The sequence below is a fragment of the Pterocles gutturalis genome, unplaced genomic scaffold, assembly GCF_000699245.1.
Source record: "Pterocles gutturalis isolate BGI_N339 unplaced genomic scaffold, ASM69924v1 scaffold27860, whole genome shotgun sequence".
In the NCBI taxonomy this organism is placed as follows: Eukaryota; Metazoa; Chordata; class Aves; order Pterocliformes; family Pteroclidae; genus Pterocles; species Pterocles gutturalis.
In genome coordinates, this window is record NW_010146683.1 from 27188 (window position 1) to 50514 (window position 23327).

At 36.0% G+C, this 23327-nt stretch overlaps 1 protein-coding gene across 1 annotated transcript in view; it reads left to right on the forward strand.

The window, feature by feature from the left end:
• NCKAP1 (NCK-associated protein 1) overlaps positions 1 to 23327 on the forward strand; it is a gene marked incomplete at its 5' end in the record, with an annotated part of 49886 nt that overhangs the window by 20103 nt on the left and 6456 nt on the right. The window contains 15 exons of the mRNA XM_010085841.1: positions 1416 to 1497; positions 1938 to 1996; positions 2791 to 2936; positions 3393 to 3525; positions 5240 to 5359; positions 5669 to 5808; positions 7058 to 7189; positions 9875 to 10093; positions 10434 to 10564; positions 10943 to 11040; positions 14612 to 14705; positions 15457 to 15539; positions 16016 to 16096; positions 19578 to 19671; positions 21256 to 21372. Coding sequence (XP_010084143.1) covers positions 1416 to 1497; positions 1938 to 1996; positions 2791 to 2936; positions 3393 to 3525; positions 5240 to 5359; positions 5669 to 5808; positions 7058 to 7189; positions 9875 to 10093; positions 10434 to 10564; positions 10943 to 11040; positions 14612 to 14705; positions 15457 to 15539; positions 16016 to 16096; positions 19578 to 19671; positions 21256 to 21372 — 1729 coding nt within the window. The remainder of the gene's footprint in view (positions 1 to 1415; positions 1498 to 1937; positions 1997 to 2790; positions 2937 to 3392; positions 3526 to 5239; positions 5360 to 5668; positions 5809 to 7057; positions 7190 to 9874; positions 10094 to 10433; positions 10565 to 10942; positions 11041 to 14611; positions 14706 to 15456; positions 15540 to 16015; positions 16097 to 19577; positions 19672 to 21255; positions 21373 to 23327) is intronic.

The window sequence follows — 23327 nt, forward strand, 5'->3', positions numbered from 1 at the left end:
TGTCCAAGATGACTTTATGAAACATGTCCTGGTTTTGGGTTTTGAACATTAGGGAATAAGGCAAACTAACTTGCTGTTTAATTCTGGGATTTAGAGTTGTAATTTTGGTTGCTAGATGAATACTTAAGTGTTCTTAAACAATGTTGTGTTTAGAGGCAATGAAACAGGTACTGCCACTGAAGGAGTGTTGTAGAAACTTTACTTAGCCTGACAATGAAATGATGGGCTTCCTGAACTGTTTTGCTTTATTCCTCAGTGACCACTAGATGGAGCCCAAATTTAGTGATTAGGTCACGTACTCAAATTGACAAGTTTGTATTGTAAGCTTTTTTGTTGTGTTCAGAAATTAATTTTATACTTCAAACATTGCATCAGTTACCATAAGGTGGAACTTACATACTCTACTGTTTATTTAAACTATTTAAACAGCTTAAATACCAGTTTGTGTAACTGTTTAAGTTATTTAATGTAACCGAATCTTTGGGTTTACTTTGAATACCAAAATAACTGTATTTGGGGCTTTTTGGCTTTTAACTCTGTATACTTACAGGTTAACAGATTTCTTTAGAGTGACAGAATTAAGTATTTTTGACATTTGTAATTGATTCCTGGGAAATTATTTCCCAGATTTTGTGAATTACTTCTAAATGCTATACAGGTGGCACAAGTGTTCTGTTTGGCTAGGATAATCCTTAGGATCAAAATGAAATAAGGAAAAAAAAATCGGCTTAAATTTTAGTTGTAATTAATTCATAACAAGTATCAAGCATAAGACTAGACAAATGATGGGTAATTTGGATTTTTTCATCCTTTAGGTTAAAATGTTAGTCATAACTGGGATTATGAGAAACTTCTGTATTGTATTATTTAATGGAAATGTGATCTTATCAGTTGCTGAAACTGCTTTTTCATGAACTGTTGTATTTTGTAAAGTTAGGAAACTTCATAGCCCATCTTTCAGGTGGTATCAATCATTGAAGTCAATGTTAGTAAAAAAACTGTTGAGAGTTTAGTGGGAAGCAAAGTGATGCTGGTGTAGGCTCCATTGCAGCCTTCCATGACCACGTTTTCTTTGCAGACAGACCAGGTGCCTGTGGAGGTCAGAAAAATGTTTAATGTCTCATTTATAACAGGAAAATGTCTAGTGTCCATTTGGTAAATAACTACAGCCTGAAGACACATGGGCATGTTTACTGACAGTTTTTTCCATTTTGAGCAGATGTTGATTTGGAAGCAAGCGTTTGTAGGTATTTGTCATCAACCAATGAATTAAAAAGTGAAAGCTATTAAATAGCTTTAATTAACTTGTGTAAATTTTTGTACATTTTAGAGAAGAGCTGATAAATTGGACATGGGTATTGACATTGGTTCATAAACCAAGTTTGAAATACTAACAGCAACAACATTTCTTTTAGAATCTTTCAGTGTGCCCAGAGGATGAATCAATCATCATGTCCTCTTTTGTAAACACAATGACTTCACTAAGCGTCAAACAAGGTAAGTTTAAATGAACTTGGGAAAATGGTAACAGAATGGTGGATTCCTCTGGAAAGCTTCACCACTTTTCGTTTCATGCAATCAATAGCAGCAGATAACTTGCATAAACTGAATTTATTCCCTTGTTTCTCTTTCATTACGGTATCTGCTTCTTGTTGTGTGTCCCTTTTCTGGGGCAGCTTTATACAGATAGAGCTTTTGAAGAATGCTGGGAAGTAGTCCTACCTTTTAATTTAGAAAACATATTACACATGTTTTCACCGGATATTTTAATTTCTATTAGCGTGACTGTGCTGGATTGAAATTCTTAGGTAAAAGCATGAGGTGCAGTACCCGAGCAGTTCTTGAGTACTTTGGCGTTTTTTAGAAGGGGTGGTATAGTATATATGAATTTGTAGTCTTCATAAAGGTTTTATGTTATGTGTTTTTCCCTGATGCAGTTGAAGATGGAGAGGTATTTGACTTCAGAGGAATGAGATTAGATTGGTTTAGATTACAGGTAAGACTTTGTAAATACACATGACACTTTACTAACTTAAAAACAAAATGTTTAATAAATTACTGTTCTTCTAGATTTCTCTCTCACTGCAAGTGGATGACAGGCTATGTAAGAATAACCTAGTCTTTTAAAATCAAACAAATCCTTAAGCAGATAACTCGGTACATTTTGATGTAACTTTGCATTGCATGCGTTTTGCAAATTGTTCTTTGGGATGTTTATAACAGTTCGTAAATGGGATACATTGAGGATGAGCGGTTTGTTGGTGGCTGTGTGCTCTACAGAGTGTGATTCAGCCTTCCCAGCCAAGGGAGGCTAGAGACTGACAGTGAGAAAATAACATTCATTGAGATCACTCCTGTACATGGCAATAACAGTATCTTCAATTCACCTGATAAAGAGGGGAGTACTGTTTAGACTTGAGACAGTTGTCTCAAGATTAGATAAACATGTTGTTTTTATATTTTCAAAATACACATTCTTTTTCTTGCTCTCTGCAACCTGATTGTTAAAAGTGTGGGCTCACAAGTGCATGTTTGTGTATTATCAATATATTTGTTCTACAATTTATCTGTGACTTGGTATTGTATTGAAATGACATTTGGAGATTTTGTTGAAAGGCAATTTGTTTTTCTTAAGCTATAGTAGAAAAATAGTCTGTCCATGGTCTTTTAAGTACGCAGGTGTCCTGTGCATAGCATAATCAGTATTTAACATTTATATTGGGCAATAGCAATGGAATTTGCAAAAAAGCAGCTGTAGATCTAATATAAAATTCTTCTTGTGTCTTTCAGGCCTACACCAGTGTTTCTAAAGCTTCACTTAGTCTTGCAGACCACAGAGAACTAGGAAAGATGATGAACACAATCATTTTCCACACAAAAATGGTAGATTCTTTGGTGGAGATGTTGGTTGAAACTTCAGATCTTTCTATATTTTGGTATGTTGCTAACCTCACTGTAGAAGATTTTTATTATTTATTGTTTAGTTTGTCCTTGCAAGAGAAACTTTTAAATAGCAGACTTTGTAGGAAGATAGACCAGTGGGAGACTCAATTAGACTTTGTGGTTTCCATTAGAATGAGTTTGATAAAGGTATTTCTGAAGTTCTATCAGGGAGATTCTTCAAGCAGTCACATAACTAGTCTGGAGTCATTTGCAGATTCTTAATACATTTTTGCAAAGGTGCAAGTTTTGCAGTGCTGATGTGGCAAACATCAGAATAAAAATGTGGTAATAATAGAGAGAGGCAGATAAAATCTATAATGCAGAAAACAAACTTATTTGAAAGCATGATGCAGTTTTTGCTACAAGTTATAACTACAAATCTGACACTAATAGTATGTTTGATTTGCAGAAAAATTATGTATTCAATTTAAATGTCTCTTTCTGATCAGTTTTTATAGTCGTGCTTTTGAGAAGATGTTTCAGCAGTGTTTGGAGCTTCCATCTCAATCAAGATACTCAATTGCATTCCCACTGCTTTGTACCCATTTTATGAGCTGTACGCATGAATTGTGCCCAGAAGAGGTAATTTTTAAATATATTGTCTTAGTTATTTTCATTTCTCCTTTAAAGTAGAGAGGACTAGAGCTGAACACTGGAAAAAGATTTTTGTTACAGCAATGTAAGATTCAAGGGAGGAGAGTGGTAAGAAGGGAAGTAGAACAAGTAGGTATGTTCTTATGTGATTCTTCACCCATAGATCTCAACATCTTTGGCTTAAGTGACTAAGCATTATTATTTTAGCTTTAAAGAGAGATTGAACTAAGGTACAAAGGTTAGATGACTTCTCTGGAGTCATTCAGGCTTAGATGTTAATAAATCCCAAATGCCTATTAAAACTTACAAGCAACAGTTTTTCTTTCAAATGGTTTATAAACTCATAGTTGGAAATAGGAAGTTGGGAGTTCTGTATGGCTTGTGTTTCTTCAGTAAGATTAAAAAAAAAATAATCCTAAGTGATATACATTGTAATGCAAGCATTTGTTTTAGTAAGAACCAGTTGATGCAAGCCCTCTTTGGTTAGAATTACAAATGAAAAAATACAGTGTTGCTTAACGAAGTGGACCCTTTGTTAAAGGAAGTAGTTTCAGGAAATTCTTTCTATTTTTGTTGTGATGAAATAGATCCTTTAGTACATTTCCTCTGTGTCCATTGACTTTGGAATTAGTCTGGGGGTTAAGTTGGCCAATTTTGTACAGTGCTCATGAAAGTGCGTTTTCATTCTTAACAGCGCTCATCTGAAACAATTAGATGAATAAATTCTACTGTAATACGCACGATGTGGGTTTTTCTTATTTAAACTTTAAGCCCTCTTCTGCTAAACTTCATCTCAATATGTGTCTGTATCATTATTTTCCCTGTATACTTTGCTTTAAACAGCTGCAAACTCTATTTGTACCAGATAAACACTAAAATGTTTCCAGGAAAGCTTCCCTGCAGGACAAGAGAAGTCTTTCAGAACAATTACAGTGACAGTAGGGAACCAGTAGCCAAAGTCCGCTGTACGCTAGTTACTGTCAATTCAACTGCAAGCAAGCACGTTTTTGCTACAGCCAACAGAACTTTGCATTCAATATCTGAATTGTGTGACTTGGTAACTTATCATTTTGGAAAAATAGTCTTCGCTGTGCTGTGTACAATGTGTGGTAGTGTGGCTGCTAGAAAGTAAACACTAGTGGTGAAAGAAGGATTTCAGCGAGACAGAGGCTACATTTGTGTGGATCCAGTGACAAAGGAACTGAATCCAGAAATGAATGCAGCAGGGCTTCGTTATTGACTTCTTCAGTGGTATGAAGGACACTGTGCTTTCTCTTGTAGCTTGAGTTACATGCTCTTTTTCTCCTAGATTTAGTACTGGTACAAGTTAATGAACGGGAGATTCACAGAAACCTTGAGTATTGGACACGTTGAAGTAGATTTGATCCAAAATTAAACATGGAAACCTACTTTTTAAAATCAATTTCGCCCCCTTTTGCCGAAAATGTTTTGCAAAATATAGTAAGCAAAATATTTTTAATATGTCATGCCAATGACTTTGAAAATTTCATAGTTCAAGCTGCTTCGGAAAGAAAAAAAACAAAACCTGGAGCTGAGATTATTGAAGATGAATTAATTTATTGCTTCTCATACTCTAGTTATATGATTTAGCGAACTGATACCAGCAGTGTAGAATGTCTTGTGTGAATATTGTAGGACTAACAGGAAACTGAAAATCAGACTTCCTTTTCTAATTTAACAGCGGCATCATATTGGAGATCGTAGTCTGTCTTTGTGTAACATGTTCCTGGATGAAATGGCTAAGCAAGCTCGAAATCTTATCACAGACATTTGCACAGAGCAATGTACACTGAGTGATCAGGTGAGTATGTTTGTGTCTGTTTGAATTCTTCTGAGATTTTTCTCTGTTTAACTTTATGATTTTTATGGTTCTATTTCCTGTTACCTTCCCCCCTCCCCCACCCCCGTTTTGGGGAAGTTTTCTGTTTTTAAAATCAAAAGTGATTTGGGGAAGACTTCTTAGTATCAGAATTGTGTAGTTTTTAGCCAAAGGAATAATGTGTTACTTGTGTGATGAAGTCTCCACCTGGACCATAAGGTTATTTTGTATCTCATGGCTGCTAAAAAGTTGGATTCTAATTTGGAGGGGCTCTTTCTTTTCATTTATTAGTTGCTGCCAAAGCATTGTGCCAAAACCATCAGTCAAGCAGTGAACAAAAAGTCAAAAAAACAGACTGGAAAGAAAGGAGAACCTGAAAGGGAGAAACCAGGAGTAGAAAGCATGAGGAAAAACAGATTGGTTGTGACAAAGTAAGCTGCCTCTTCTGTTCCTTTCACATTGAATCCCAAGTCAAAACATGTGTGGTTTACATAGTGAATGCTTCTTGCTTCATTTATTTGAGTAAGTTTGACTGACTGTAAATGCGACAGCTTCATAGTTTGTGAGCATATGATGCTTCTGTAGCTTGAATAGAGACAGAATTCTGTTACACAGAGCAATAGGAATATGTATCTCTTGAATTTATCCCCTCAGCTGGTTCCTGTCCTGAGCAGAAAGGATCCCTGTGCTGTAGCTGGGTTTCCTGTATAGCCGTGTTAAGTGTGGAAGTGGGAGTCCGGGGAGTGGATGGCATCTTCAATTCTGCCTTCCCTTAACGCTTACTATCTAGGTAAAGCACAGGCTGGACTGGAAGTTCTTGCTGCCAAAAGGCTGTTTGCTGCCTTCAGCTGCTGGGATGGAGTTGAGGCTCCAGTGCCTGTACCAGCTGAGGAAGGTTTCTTCTTCAGTGCCTATAGAAGAATTGAAAACATCAGCAAATCAATAACAAAACCAAAAAAAACCCACCTGAAAGAGATAAGAGGAAAGATTAATAAATACAGTTTGGGGTGTAATAAATGATGGGGAGAAAAAGGTAGAAGATAACTGTTAGGAGAGATCAGAGGACAAGATGGTAGAGTGATGAAAGTATGAAGAGGAAGGAAGCTAAGAAAAGGAAACAATAAATGTTTAGTGTTGTGGCTAGGAGTGCCTAAATACACACACTGGTGAAAAGGAAGTGGTTTTGCTGCAGTTGGAACAACCAGAAATCGGAGAACTGTAAAGGTTGGAGAAGCTGAGGGAAAAGAACTTGTACTTAAGATTCCCTCCCCCAGTATGTTTAGGTTATTAGTACTGGCTAGCAGCAACATTACTTGTATTGCTTGGTTCAGTTAGGAAAAAAACACCTTAACAGACTGTTCTTTTCGAGGAGAAAAATATGCGTTTCTTTTTTAATATGTCTCTCTATATATATCTCTCTCTCTTGCATCACTGCAAGATGGGTAAGAACACATCTACAGCTGCATACTGTAGATACTGATGTGTAGATGTGTTCTTACCCGAAATACTAGTTTTAAAATAAGCTAGAAGTGTCTCAAAGCAGAAAATGGTAACAAGAGGGAAGAGTTTGAGCTGTACCTGCTCTTGAGGCATCTTCCATCCAGTGTGTGCTTTCCATGATAATACATACTTATATTACATTAAATATTTTTCTTGATTTCTTGTTGCCTGTTCTTAAAGCCTGGACAAACTGCACACTGCACTTTCTGAGCTCTGCTTCTCAATCAATTACGTACCGAACATGGTGGTGTGGGAACACACATTTACCCCAAGAGAATATTTAACGTCTCACCTGGAAATCCGCTTTACCAAGTAAGAAATATTGTTAAGTTAGAAGTATTCATATACAAAATAAGTCTTTGCTGATTTGATGTTGGAAGTAGTGTATGCTTACTACATAAACTATAAAACTAGTTTTTAAAGATGGATTGCGAAACTCAGGTCAAATTCTGGCTCAAATGACTATTAAGTTATATGTGCAGACGTACACAGTTGTTAGTTCCTATTTAAAAAAAAAAAACCTGAAATGCATATCTCCTATTTACATCCTTATCCTGCATTTCTAGTCGTGTGTATTTTGTAGAAGTTGGTGATGCCTGTTTTTAGGCATTTGTAAAGACTCTCTTCCCACCGTTCTTTTGCACACTCCTGGATTGTTTCAAGTGTTTGAGTTTACTGTCTTGCTGAAAGGAAATCTGAAAATCAGAACTCAAGACCTGACAAGGACAACTGTGAAGATATTTTAATTACCTTTTTTTTCTTAAAGTAAAATGTGCTTACACTTGATATTCCTCTCTGTTCTCACCTTGGTCTTCCCATCATTATTTACAGAAATAGGCAAATGACAATGTCTGGAGAGGACTTGGTATTTAAACAGCCAGCTATCCTAGTTATATTTTCTGCCAAGGATTATTAATTATATATTTCAAGCAGGGTATAAAGTCTTAATAAGTTTCAATCCGTAAGACATAATATTAGGTCCCTAGAGCACTCCCATCTTTCAAGTAAGACAAGGTGACATAAAAATGAAGATGACTTCATAACTTTATAAGTAGTCAGCTGTGATCTTGAGGTTCATGAACTTATAGGCACAGGTGACTAACACTGATCTTTTTTTAGTTCTGACGGGGCTTGGCTTAGGGGGGATTGGTTTGTGGATTGGTCCTGAAGCCAGAAGCAGATGACTTTCAGAGACTGCTTTCCTTTTTTTTTTTTGCCTCATGAAGGAAATGAGACTTGTTAGCCAAACAGAGTAAATGTTCAGTTTATAATTATTTTCACATATGTAAGTGGCATTTCTTCCAGCAGCTTGCAGTTTACCTTTATCTAAAGTGTTAGTGTTTCAATGTTAGGAGTTTTTTTGTTTACTGTTTTAGCCTGCTCTGTTGCGTGTATGATTGGACTAGAGCTTATTATTATGCCACTTAATCTTGTAACAATATCAATTTTGAATTAATAAAAAAAAAAGAGACTGCCTCAGAAGTATCTTGTGGAAATAGACTCATTTACACATTTCCGAGCAACAACAAAAATGTTACTTAAATAAGCTGATGTTCTTCTCCAGAATAGCTGATCCCGTTCACCTCTGATGAGGGTAGTAATCTACAGATTTCTTTTTTTTTGTTTCTGTTCTGCCTTTGAAAAGTAAATAGTACTCAAAAGCTTAACTCTGAAAGTCTGAGACCACTATAAGCCTAAAATGAATACTACAGCAAGTATTTGTTTACTAAGAAGACTTTTCTTTAAGGACCACCTGATACAGTTTGGTTGAGCACCTGGTTTCAGTGAGATATGGAGTGAAGTCCATGTCCATTTATGTTAAAAGGGAATATACAGTCCTTTGTGCGGTTCTGATCTAGCCCGAAAGCTAGCTGGCTGTATAGGACATCTATTATTAGAAGCTTGGTTTTGTTTTTACTGAGAATTTGAACAAATCAAAGTGTGTCCTGTAATTTCTTGACTTCTTGCTTAAAGAAAGAAATCACTGTGTCAGCTAAAGGAAGATTCGGTTTTTAATTAATAAGATTCCTATCATTTACTTAACATATACCTACTTTTTAAAATTGAGTATACAAATATATCTGAAGCTTACCTACCAAATGATATAAAAATATTTTGTTTTGTCTGCTTACAAGATAATGGCTGAGAGGCATTCGCTGTTGAAAGCAGAGCTTCTGATAACTTTCTTGAAAAGTTATTTAAAACACTATGTTTATGTTTATGTTTATTATGTTTATTTAAAAAACTATGTTCTAGGAAAGCTGTCTATATTGCAAAAGAGATTAGAATCTTTCCAGAGAACAGATATTTTTTTGTTTTTTAATACTGTGTGAGCTGGGGCAGAAAGATGAAAAATGAAATGGTATGGTCTGTGTCTTACAAAATTTATGCACTCAGCAGGCACAGTTAATATCACAAGATAATCCTGCATGTCCTTAAATACTTACGCAAAGCAACATGAGATAGAAGTTTTGCTTTGAATATTTTCAATTCATACTTAATTATAGCTATATGATTTTTTTACAGATATTTTAGACTAAAACTATGACAGCAACTTTCATCAGAGAATTTTTGCCTTAGTTAATATGCTTTGATCATTTTAATACATCATTGCTCTTCTATTTCCTAGGAGCTTTTCATTTTTAAAGACTTTAATGTTAATTTATTTAGCAAAGTAGTTGTAATGTAAGTCTTCCACATTGTGGATTGCCCTAATATATAGGGGACAAAAAAGCTTTATTTTAAAAAAGTTCAGTGAGTATTCTTAAAGTCTCATGAAACTTTTGCTGGAACCACGAATACAGTTGTCTTTGGCATCTAGAACTATTTTTAGGAGCGCTGATGTAGTATGTGTGTTGATTAGAGTTTTATACTTGTAGATTGGAGAAGCATTCAGATAAAACCTTTGAATATAAAATAATTTAAATAGCTGCATCTTTGTCTCTGTTTAATTAACTAATAAATGCAATTTGTTTCCAATTTTTTTGTTTCTAAAAGGTCAATTGTTGGAATGACTATGTATAATCAAGCAACACAAGAGATTGCAAAGCCTTCAGAGCTGTTAACCAGTGTAAGAGCCTATATGACAGTCCTGCAGTCAATAGAAAATTATGTACAGATCGATATTACGCGAGTATTTAACAATGTTCTGCTTCAGCAAACCCAGCATTTAGATAGTCATGGTGAGCCAACCATTACCAGTCTGTATACAAATTGGTAAGTAACTATATGAACACGTTTTCCAAGTTTTTTGTATTATTTTTATTTAATTAAAAATCTGGATTTGGAGAAGTGATTTGAAATTTTCTGAAGTTTCCAGCTTCACAAGTTAATTTCTCCCAATACCTGTTAAAAGCACTTCAAGGGTTGCCTGTTGTAAAATTCAGTTTTTATAGGGGGGGAAATGTAGAGTAAGATACAAATATCAGTTGAACTATGAAAGTCAAACTTTAGTCTATAGGCTTTGCTGTCCCTTGTCACACAAGTATACTTCATCTGTATAGAGTACCTATGAACATGGGTCTCTTGATTTAAAACTTTTTCCCTTTCTGATAAGGTATTTGGAAACTTTGCTACGGCAAGTCAGCAATGGTCACATAGCCTATTTTCCAGCCATGAAGGCATTTGTGAATTTGCCTACAGAAAATGAGTTGACATTTAATGCTGAGGAATACTCTGACATATCAGGTAAACTTTGATGTTTCTACTGTTTGTGAGGGATAGTTACTGTATGCTTGTGTAATTGGAATAACAAGACTTGCAGCATTCTGTTAGAGGCAGCATTTGTTAATTTTCAGTAGTATTTCAAGTACATTTTATTCATGCTGCCTCTATGCCTTGAGAGAGCTCACTTTTCCTAATTCTAGTCAAAATAGGGTGGGGTTGCATTTAAGCTACAGGTGTATGATGTGTTGGTGACTGCTGCTTCAGTTCTATTATGATACAAGTTCTCATATCTAAAATTCTGCTTCGTGGTAAAATATTTTTGCAATTAAAACACCATGATGGGAATCAAAAAACTGAAGAAGGAATGTTTGAAGTAGAGCAGTTTGTTTTCTTTCTCAGAAATGAGGGCCCTTTCTGAGCTCCTGGGACCATATGGCATGAAGTTCCTAAGTGAAAGTCTGATGTGGCACATCTCTTCACAGGTTGCTGAGCTTAAGGTACCCTTGGGAAACTGGTGGGTGGGAAGGCGGGTAGTTTTCTGTTCAAGCTTTCTTTAGAATATTGAGTAGCTATGTTTCTGCATGACATCTCTTGCAAACAACTGCATCAAACAAACTGATAAAGCTGTGAATTTTACTTTTTAGTACGTTTGCACGTGTAGTACACGTGTGTCCCACATTCTTCAACAGCTGAATGGGCAGCACTTTATGCAGGCTCTGTTGATTTCTGTGTTAGATACTCTAAGGTAGGAATCAAGTCTCTTCATCATCATTGGGAGGAGAAATATTTTTCAAGATCTCCAAGTGCTTGTGAAGTGCTTACCCAAGTCTGTTGACTCTCAGAACTTCGCGTGAAAATCTTAAATGTATTTTAGTCATTTATAAGGACTTAATTTCTTTAACATGTGTGTTAGCATCTCCTGTTCCGTTTACATGGATGGAAGACTTCACGTCCTTTTCCTTTGTTAGTTTACCTTGGTTTTAGATGTATCTTTCCCTCTGGCTGAACAGTATCCATTATAAATCTCTGGATTCTGATAAATAAGCCTGATACAGCAACGCAAACTATAAAGTTGGTGCCATGAAAAGAAAAATGGAAATACGGGCGTCAGGGAAGCTAGTTGCATGTATATTCAAAACAGCAAACAATGACAGGGGAAGCACTTGGTGCCTATGTAATTAACTTTCCGGAAAGAGGTTTTAATAAATTTAATAAGGTGTACTGCTTTCCCAGAATAGTCATACTATTAAAATGTCATTGTTGTGGTTACTAGCTGCTATGAAGAAAGTTAACTCTGTCCAAACCAAAACCAGGACATTCACTAATTGGCATACATTTGTTTTTCATATTAGTTACTTTTTGAGTGTAATTTCCAAATTTAATTTCAAGTTGTTATTACATCTAATAATTTTCAATTTATTTAACCACTAATTACAGTAAGGAGTTTTTTGTAACCATTTGTGCACTCTTATGTTTTTAAAAATGCACATGAATACCTAGGAGATCTAAGAAACTTCCTTTTTTTTTTTCTTCAATAACAAGTCATTATTATTAGTATACCAGGCCTTTAAATGTATGTATTTTTAATATATCTCATGTTACAGTTTTGGAGATCTTGTTCTCTCTGTAAACATTGTGAATTTCAGTGCTGCTGAGTTGATAGGATGTGTGATGCCCTAAAAGATTTGAAGCCTTTTATTCAATGTCACACCTTAAGGAGAGGGGCTGCTCATGCTTTCCAAACTGCCCCAAGAGCATGCAGCATCCCTGACCTGAGTGACCAGCCTGACAGGGTAAATTATTCCTTATGCCCATTCCAATTTTTGAGTTTTAGGATGAGACTTTCCAGGTGAGAACGCTATGATTTTAGGGTTAAATTCTGTAACTCCTGTCTATGCACAAAGTGCCATCTATCCCGTTTCAAGTAAAACACAAAGCCGTGGGACAGATGTTTGTTGGTTGCTACTGTATTTGTCCACTTAATGTGGAGTTGTCATACTTCCTCAAAATCAGCACAATTGATATTGTAGCTGTGTATTTTTTTAAAAAGCAACTTTAAATTGTCTCTGTGATTTGTTGTTTTCTGATACTGCTAAGGATAAGCAGAACATAATGTTAGATCCACATGCACATGACCACATATTTGGAGGGAAAAAAGTAATAAAATGTGCCTCTCTTTGGCTGAGATGCAGTTGGCTTAGCAAGAGAACATTGAGAAACATCTGTGTTTGAGGCAAGGAAGCAACAAGAGGATAGAATGGGGAATTTATTAAGAGTAGGGTTCAACATGCTTGCTTTGCTTCCCGCAGTGGGACCAGGTGTTGGTTTTATATCTGAAGTTTAAGACTGGGGCGAGCAGGGAAAGTTTGCCTCATTTAAGTAACTTTTTGAACTGTATTCCAGCCTGTTCCTTTTAAATCTTAAACTAATATACTGGTTATTTTTTGTAAAGCTGAAAGCTTGACTCGATAACAATGTGCGTGGGCTATTGCCTTCAGTCTTGCATTCTGGAGAGCTTTGAGGGATTTAAATTAAAATGTCACACATCTGCCAAGTTCTGATAACATCGGTTGGTTTAAAATTGCCCATTTTGATTTCAGTGCAAACCAGTCTTGCTTTGGCTTTCAGCACAGAAGTACGTCTTGTACACACATTCTTGGAGATGGTTAGTTTGCTACATCTTGCATAGCTTATTTCTTTCCTTGCTTCTCACTGAAGATGACAAGAATGAAATTGGGAAGACTGGGTGGATTATGGATAGATTTGAGCTTATGGAAATAGCATGACCATGGCTATCTTTAGCAGTAGGTTCCTGCACATATATCTCTTCTTAGATTTTACATTATATATCTTAAATTACATTCCAGGCTTATATTGCCCTACATGTTTCATCAACAGTAGTTTTTCCTGCTCCCTCCTCATTGCTCCTTTTGTTTGTGCTGCCTGGTAATTAAGATGGATTGGAATACACCCACTTGAAAAATAAAACTATTAATAATAGCTTTGGAAGACCACCCCCAATCCAGAATATCTTGTTTTCTTCCTCCATCTTTTATTTATTTTCTACCTTGGTATTGTTTAGTATACAAAGCATTACACTAAGTCTTCTTTAAAAGAAAGGAAACAATTTCTTAATTTAGTGTGCAGAGGCACACAAGATACATAAAATTTCTTAGCCACTGGTTGTCCTCTACCTAAAGAGAGGTAATCGTATTTTCCATTTCTGAAATAGGGTACTTTGCATTCAAACTGCAAAAATATTTTTTGTAAGAATAGAGTAACTATTTCTTGCTTGAAGAGAGTCTAAAAATACTACTTGGCACAACATAAGTTCCTCAGCTAGCAAGAAAACCTTTTTGGATCTGACATTTTGTAGATGTGATTGTGCAATCTCTGTAATTTAAAATTAAATCTGATACATATTTGGAGAATGATTTCAGAAAAGTTATTACTTTTACTCTGATGCTACAAGTTGCATGTATGAGAGCTATTACAAATTGGAAACAGACACACATTTTCTTTTATTTTGGTCAAACTGACATGAAAAGTATTGCACTTGATTTGAACTGTTTCAGGCTGAGGTGTTGGGACTTGAATGATTACCTTTGTTTTTATTTTGTATTACAGTGGAAGAAAATTTAAAGTAAGCTGCACCAAGATTTAACAGTCTGACTCTTACACTCTTCATTCCATTTTTCAATTTTACCAACATTAAATTTCTAACCCACAATATATGTATACTTTTCTTATAAAAAAATTAATAGCCTGAGGAGCTACTGTCTGATTTTACCAAGTTTCATTCCCCTAAGAAGTTGTACACATTGCTGAATATAAAAATCATGTTCCAAGGGGTATCTAATCCTCTGCTTTTTGACGCAGAGTTTGGTTTTGTGTAGAGTAGTGCCTGACGATAATACTGATATTGTAGTCCCATTAAGCACACAGTGAGTACCTCTGTATTCCATGAGTTTAGTCGCCTCTCTGCCAGACTGGAATGTCCTAACCCATGCATTTATCCTGTTAACATACTGAAATCTATAGCTGACCTTAATCTTTGCTACTTCTTAGAAACTTGTGGTGGAGAATGTTGAAGTTCTAACACAAATGAGGACCAGCTTCGACAAGCCAGAGCAGATGGCAGCACTCTTCAAAAGATTATCATGTGGGTAACTAGCAAGGTCCTATTAAAGATAGCGAATTGGGTTTTATGTTTGTACAGAAAATTAGAAAAAATAATTTCTCTGTATTAAGTGTACAGAAGCAACAAAATGTATGTGAGCTCGTGTAAACTGATCCATCTTGACAAAATTTTCCAGTCCTGTCATGTACAGACAAAAGAGATTTCAGTGTTAATTAGTACACAGCCACTATAGTAGTGATGAGCTTTGAGCATCTTTTCAGGCATGATGCGCATAGCTGTAACAGCAGTAATCTGTAAACCAGCTGTGTAACTGTAGAATACAACACACAGGGCTTTTTTGACACACATTTCTGATTTGATTCCATTACAGTGCAAATTACTGCATTCTTTGGAGGAATTTTTACATATAATTACCATAAGTAATTATTTTAGCAAAAATAATTATTATAAAGAGACATTTTTGGCCTCAAGAAAACAGAGAACTAGTGTTAACATCCAGTATTGTCAGCTGCAAATAGTCAGTCAAATCAGCTGAATGAGGTTCATTCCATGAAGTGGTTAACAGGATAGTCTGCTACTGAAAATCCCATTGTCAACTCTGCTGTAAAAATCTGCTTAAGCACTGTTTCTTTTGTCTCTTTTAAGGAATGCCATTGTTTCAGTACCTTGCATTTTTCAGTATTTTCTTAAATGTTTTATTTCTCTTTTTTGAAGAATTGAGCTTGTAAATATCAAGAGATTCTTGTTCACTATTGTTCATTTTTCTCTTCAGCTGTTGACAGTGTTTTGAAGAGAATGACAATTATTGGAGTTATCTTGTCATTTCGGTCCTTGGCACAGGAAGCACTTAGAGATGTAAGAAATAACTCAATATGTTCTGAATAATTTTCATTGTATTTAATTTAATGGAATGATAGGGTATTTGAAGCTTCGCTATTAGGAATGCTACCTCTTAAAAGCTTGGCATGTGGATAGATGGCAGTACTCGGTCCTAACTGAACTTCGGGTTTCAAGTTTGGGGTGAGGGAATCTACTTTTTGAGCACTGTTCAGAGAAATGTTACATTAGAACATACAGGGTTTAGTTTGAACATGCCTCTCAATGCTTTCTGTGTTTAGTACATTTTAAAAACTTTCATTTCACTTTGCAAACAGCTTGATTTTGCATTTATTAGGCTTTCCTATCTTAAATATACAAAAAAATTCATATGCATAAAATAAAAACTAATTTTTAAAAAATTAATGAGCCCTGTAAGATAGTGGTAGTGTCTAATTGATCATTAACGTGGGAAGTATTTCTTTTCTTATCTTGTATGTGATTGTGTCTCTTAGGTCTTATCCTACCACATTCCTTTCCTTGTAAGTTCCATCGAGGACTTCAAAGATCACATTCCAAGAGAGACTGACATGAAGGTAATGTTTGGCCCAAAGGGTGATGGAGTCATATTTGAAACTTACTGAAAATATGTGAAGGGCAAGACTTTCATGCTTAGTGTGAAAAATCCAGAAACAAAGAATGCTTTTTTTTTTTTTTTTTCCCAATGAGCAAAGTAGTTGTGCATCTACAGCCTCCTAATGTTCTGGGGGGGAAAAAAAAAACACAAATGATAGGATAAGCACAAGTCTCTGTCTGCCTGTGATCACATTTGAAAACTTTAATGGAAAGAATTAGGAACAAAATTTATCAAGTGTTAAAACATGGCTAAGCAATAAAGGGAGAAATACTGCTTCATAGTGTGAGCTGTGTAACTGGTAAAACTGTTTCAAGGACTCTGCTGCATACATGGTTCGAGCTCTGTGCATGTAATAGCCACAAGTCTGATTTTGACCTTAAATTGAAAATTCTTGTGATCCCACTGTCTGAAATGCTTGAAAGAAAGTTAATAGCTTAAATAAGGTGCCTTGCTCCTGACGTCAGTATGTTTCCATCCAAAAACCCTTGCTGGTACATCACATGGCTTCTGGACATGTATGCACAGTAGCTGCAGCCTAGCTGTTTTTTTAATCTCTTATTGCAGCTTGGAGCCTGTGAAGGTTTGCAAGCTTCTTAATGGTACTGTGGCAGTTTGATTTGCAGAATATGGTTTTTGAGGGCTTGAATATGTTGTTATTCCTGAACTTGAAGTTTACATTTTGCCGTTTACTCTTGAGGAAAGAAACTTCTGTTGTGTATGAAGTCTCACTAAACAAAAAACATCCTTCTCCTTTTTAAAAGTATATTAGAAGAACAGTTCAGAGTCTTTTATGGTGGGCCTCTTGATTTCAGAGGACACAGTGTAGCAGTCTTGTCTGAAATGAGTCAGGTTGCATGAAGAATATGATAAATTACTGAAATTTCACACATATGCTATTTCAATCCAAAATATAATCAAATGCTCTTTGAAGCTTGCAATGCTGAGAAAACCAGCCCTGAATGTTTGATGTCCTAGAAAACATTGAAATTCATACCACAATAGAAGAATTCTGTGGAAATGCTATGGAAAATTAAGGATACTGGCTTATTATAAAAATTATATCAAAATTATGCAAGTTGCCTTTGCACTTCTCAAGAAAAGCCTTTCTAAAATTCTCACCTATAGTTATGGAGAAAATCGTTGATCACCAAAGTGTCATGTTCCATTATTGGACTTTAGGAGTTGGCATGCAGAAGAGCTGGGAAGGGAAATTCACTGCTTACTTTGCTTGATCTTTTCAGAAAGCACCGTACACCCTCTGGTATCAAAGGGGTGCTGAAAAATAGGGTGGGATAAAGGCTGCAACAGTAATAATTGAAGACAGTATTTTACCCTTGATATTTTTAAGTTGATGATAACAGATCATTTTAAACATCTTGGTGGGTCTCAAAGACATCACTGAATTCATTTGTGTCAGCAGATACGAGAAGTACTTGCTGCTTCTCTTCTGGAAGTCACTGGAGTAATTTGCAGTCACTGGAATAATTGGATGGCAAAAAAAGCTATCAACTGCTGAATAAAGCTGAGGACTGGTCTCTGGCTTATGCCACATAGCACCACCTAGTTGCTTCTGCTTCACGTAATATTTGGCTGTTGGCCTTCTGTGGGTCTGCTGTAGTTCTGCTGTGATTCTTAAATTTGTTTTTAGTTCAGAGTGTCCAAAATAAATTCTAAGTGCTGTGGTACAGTCCGCCATGCTGGTGTTTGCATGATACCAGCTGTAGATGTCGTGTCTTGTGGTGTGGCATGATGCCATGTAGGCTTGTTGGAGAGTACATAGCTTGTCTGAATAATGTTGGAGGACTCCGCATGGAGAAGGAGCCAAACCTGTGTAGTCTTGTCCATAGTGCCTACCGGGAATACTGGGAACTTTGACATGTGCTGCCCTGTGACTCTGCCAGAGCTTTGTCTTGAAAACAGCTTGTTGGAAGGGCCAGAACAGTGCTGTGAGTGTGCCAGCAAGTAAGCCCTGTGGACAACCAGCAGCTCATTGTCTGAGCATTCTCCTGGCCTTGTTGTATATAGCAGTGCAACTGTAGGCAACAAAGGCTTCTTTTGGGACAATAGGCTGACTTTTTTTTCTTACATGAAGGCATGTCAACAGACAGATCTTTACAAGGCTTTGTACAATGGATTTGGGCCAAATGCCCAATTCGGCATATTTTAGGACATAATAACATACTAATTTCCGATGTACTGAATTTAGCAAGCAAAGCATAAATAGCTTTGAAGCTGTTGATTAAATAAATACTCGTTATGAAATGCTATTTTTATTTTAGTATCCCTGAAACTTATGTTTTGGGCTGACTGGAAAAATGAGGATTTGTTCTCCTTTTATTTGGCTATTTTTAATATTAAATTGTTGGGATGCCTGTACAGGCTTTTAGAAACAGGCTTGCATTTGTTCCGCTCTTGCTGCTTAACCAGTTTGTTGTGAACCAGCTCCCGTCCAGATGCTATGTAATTCTTTCAGTGCAGGACTGTGCTGAAGCTAATATCATATGTCCTGTTGACCGCACAGCACTGTGAAAACAACATTATATGCTTTTCATATCAGAACTTGCCTTGGGGTAGCCAGGCTGGAGCACAAGAGGAAGGATGGATAGTCTGCACAATATCCCCTATGTGCAGCTGACCAGCTCTATGTGAGAATTTATGGGCAAAGTGTAAAACTTCTCAAATATTGATGGCAGTAAGACACATTGCTAGTGTTTCCCATAGTCCTTTGTATTTGGTATTAACCTGCTTTCGCAGAGATTCAGCTGAACTACAGCTTCAGATATTTGTCCAAAATGTAAACTGGGGAAAGAGAGAAGAACTGCATTGAACGTTTGTTAATGGCAATAAAAGATACAGCCTGGGACAGGCTAGAAAGTGGAATACATTTCAAGATGCTCTTAGTTCTCCCAAGTGTTAGGGTCACTTAGACTATAGTTCTTGGCACTTGGAATCGGACACTGAATCTGTATGAAATTTGAATGTTGTAAGATTTCTGCCTTACTCTAATAGTTCACCAGGTTGTGAATTTTGGCTTTTGTCTAAAAATGCTATATTTACAGATGTTAGCTGATACTTTAGATCTGGTAAAGAAAATCTGTTAGTTTCTTTTAAACAGTGAAGAAAAATATGTAGAAACAGCTAATTGGAAGTCAGGATGTTTGCTTTGGAGGTAATGAAGAAAATTATACAAGTTTTGTTTGGCTTGACAAAAAGAAATGATAATCTAGCACACAAAGTACTGACCCAGCTTTTCGATGTATGTTTGAAACAAACAAAAATCTAGGGTCTCTTTATCTTGTTTTAGCCAAGTCTCTGAAATTCCTTAGCGCCTCAAACTCTAATATGAACGTTCTCAACATGGAAGCAAAACTGTACTTCATCATTTTTACACAAAAAACATTCATTGTCTTTTTCATAATTATCTGTCTTCTGGTTCTCAGGTGGCAATGAATGTATATGAACTGTCATCAGCTGCTGGATTGCCTTGTGAGATTGATCCTGCCTTGGTTGTAGCACTGTCCTCCCAAAAATCAGGTAAGAAGTTACAACTTAAAAAATATAAGTGTAAAAAAACCCACAAAATTAGGGGGAGCAAAAAAATAAATGTATGGCAGCGTTTAAAGTGCTGAGAGGAGACTTTTATATCTTGGGTCCTTTGTATTCCTTTGATGAACTCCATAAATGGCATAAGAACATGAATTATTTGTGCCTGCTGCCTACTGATGTGTTAGCTTGAGAATCTTTTCAACCACAGAAGAATTAAATTCTTGACCTAGAAAAGAGTAACGAAGTTAGAGGAGTTTAATAGCAAATGGTAAAAACTGCAGTAATTTAAGGGCAATTGAAATTAGGACGGACACGATCAGTTATACAGAACTGTAACAAATCTGTCCCGTAAGTAGGCATTAGGAGGTGAAATGCGAGCGGAATGCACCTCCTGAATTTCACAACATTGTGTTACCAGTGTGTTATACAAGAGTTAACATGGAGCTTACAAGGGGAAACATGGTAAAATAAGCATATTAATGTTCTAACATATGTAGTGCTTCCTCTTACTTGCTTTAGAGCACCACTGTCTAAGCTTTTCAGTTTTGTTTACTCTGGCAGGTTCAAAGGCATGAATTAAAACTCTTAAGTGCTTTTTGACAGTCTTCAGCTTTTTTCCCCTATCTTCCTTACTGAGCACTTTATTGCTGTTTTGCTGTGTGTGTAATGGATAGGTAATGTTACAATCAGATTGTGAATATTTTAAATGCAACCTAAGTTGTCTTTTCTTGCTTTAATAGTAGTTATTTTGGGAAGGGAAAATACAGCTAATTCCAAAGGTCATTTTAATATTCAAACTTCAGTGTCAAGCACAATGTCTTTGTGTACCTCAAAAAAAAGTGTGTTTCTTTTATATACATTGTATGTATAATGTGCGTGGGTATATCTTTGGAAGGTAGCTAGTATCTGAAATGGCATTTTAAATAGATTATTTTCATTGTGGTGCAGATGTGAAATGTTTAAGCTGGGTGAACAAGACAGGGAATTTATGTATATTTTCATGATTAGTTAGGATCTTTTTTCTTTTATTATTCTTACCTTTGCAGTTTGAAGTATTTTGCTTTTAGCAATTCAGTTTGTACAGATATAAGTACGATATTTCAGCAGCTGTTGACTTTTTGAAACTAATCTTATGCTAATGTGGGGTGATGCTGCTATTTTTGAAAACACAAGGTTTTAGCGTGAATTGAGGATAGTGCCCATTTAGCAAAGGGAGGGCGCAAGAGAGGCTCTCCTCACCTCAGAGCAATAACGGGATTTATGCCAGCATGCAAAAATACTCTTCTGCTCAGCATATTAAAGTCTAAGTAACTAAATGGTTAGAAGTGATAGGGTGGCAGCGGCTTGCCTTCATTCTTGTAGATAAAAAACTAGACATTCTGAAGTTCCACCCTGTGTCTTTTGGCAAGACTGATGTAATATTCCTCCTTTCACAATACGGACATTGTGTTTGTTATTGATGGGTTTAAATTTCAGTTTGGTCAAACATTTTGTATTCTAAACTACCTGCAGTTGAAAGGAAATACTTTAAGATTACTTCTTTAATTAAAGAAATTTTGGTTTTGTTTTTAGAAAACATTAGTCCAGAAGAAGAATATAAAATCGCTTGCCTTCTCATGGTCTTCGTGGCAGTCTCCTTGCCAACTCTGGCTAGTAATGTGATGTCTCAGTATAGCCCTGCCATTGAAGGTAATGTAGAGTCAGCTAAGTATTTGCTGTGAATGCTTTCTTCATAATAGTCTTGAATACTTTTGCTTTAAATTTTTACTTCCATTTTGTAGAGAACAAAATTTAAAAATCTGTTAGCCCTAATCCAGGAAAATTCTTCTGAAAGTTACTTTTTAAAGCATTTCCTTGACTCCTATTTGAGATAACTTTCTGTGAAAAATGAGTCATCTTCTTGAGATTTTAAGAACAGTTCAGATACTGTAGGGGGCAATCTCGTCCTCATACGTGGAATTGCTAGAGCATACATTCTACATTAATTAGTGTGAGACTTACTATATAGTAGTATAGATGTTTTAGTAATCTTTACATTGGCTTTGGGCCACTCATACAAGGTGTCTTTTCTGTATTTAATATGCTGTTCATATTACTAAGCATAAAATTTTGAAAACAGAATCTGAAAGGTATAAGCTGTGAACAGAACTACATCCTACACAGTGGTTCAACTTTCTTATTTAAAAAAAACCCATTTTTGCCTCAAGGAAATTCTTTGCATGTAATCCACAAGAAAAGTTCTCTTTCAGACAAAATTAAGTTTGGGGGGGAAAAAAAAAAAAAAGACTGACAGAACTGTTCCAACACACACAAAAGTCACCTTTCAGCTGTGCAAGCTATTTCCTTTGTGATGTGTAGCATGGCTCACATGAAAGACCATGTTTATTCTGCATCCATTTACTGGGTGCACCATGGGGTTTTTTTAAAGTTTCATTATTTTTAATCTGGTCAAAATTTAACTCACAAAGAATGTCTAAACTGAGTTGTGAAAATTTAAATTAATAAGCCTTCTGTATCACTTAGTGTAGTATGCAGATCACAGTTTTTGAGAGACCTGAGGTGGTTGTTTTAAATGTGGTTAATTAATGTTTTCTTCGGTATTGAGAGATTAGGGATTTGTTAACTCTAGTTTCATATTAAACAGATAGTGTAGCCTTTTGCCAGTTGTGAAAAAGTTCGATAAATCTCTGATGGCAATGAGTAGGACTTGAACATCAATTGGAAAAGTTACAAATTTTTAAGTTAACAGTTTTTTCTGATGGACAGGGAGAACAATCTGTAACCCACAGAGTTGTTTCATGTTATCTGTAGTCTCATAGTATTTCCTTGGCTTTTACAAGTTTTTTTTTTTAAGTCATGATGGCTGAATGCAAATCTCCAAGTATAGGCAAGAGCAAGGAGTATCAAATGTGATTGGTGACGGGCACAGGTAGAAACTTGCTTGTTAAAGGACAGTCAGGTTGGTTCTTGTAACTCAGTCCAAATGAACTTGCTTATGTGTGTTTAAGACCACATCTCTTAAATACTAGTTGTTTGCAGTTTTGTAAAAGAAACCCCGTGGAAGCACCTCGTGCTACCAGTTTCTCCTCTGAAAGCATCCTACCTACTACAGAGTCTCAAAACTTACACTACTTGCCAGAGGGACAGTTCTAAAAGTTTTTAACGCTGATTATATTTTCACATTCACCCCTCTGCAAATTTATTTCTCAGAATGTGGTCAGGGTAGCTGGAGGTTCTCCAGCAGGTTAGAGCTCATAAAGTTTTTCTTCCCCAAACTCCCCTCTCTCTCAAGGACCCTCTTTAGTCCTCAGGGTCTAACAGCAGATAATTCCGCATTCTGCCCGTGTTATATCATGTAGCTTAAATGTTCCAGTTTTGGCGATTTCATTTACATTCAGTAACTCTTAACATGAAGTCAGACAAAGCCTGTTTCAAAGTGGGTTCTTAAAGTAAGTACAGTTAATAAGATCTCAAAACTGGCTGGAGAGAAGTTCCATTGAGAACTCAAGCCCGTATTAGGAGTTGCTACTGATTTTATGAGATGTGGCCTCTGTATTATGTAATTCTTTACTGAGTGGGCTCTTTTTTATTGAGAGGAAAAGAGTCTGGCAAAAGGAATATATAAAATATGTTCACTCTACAAA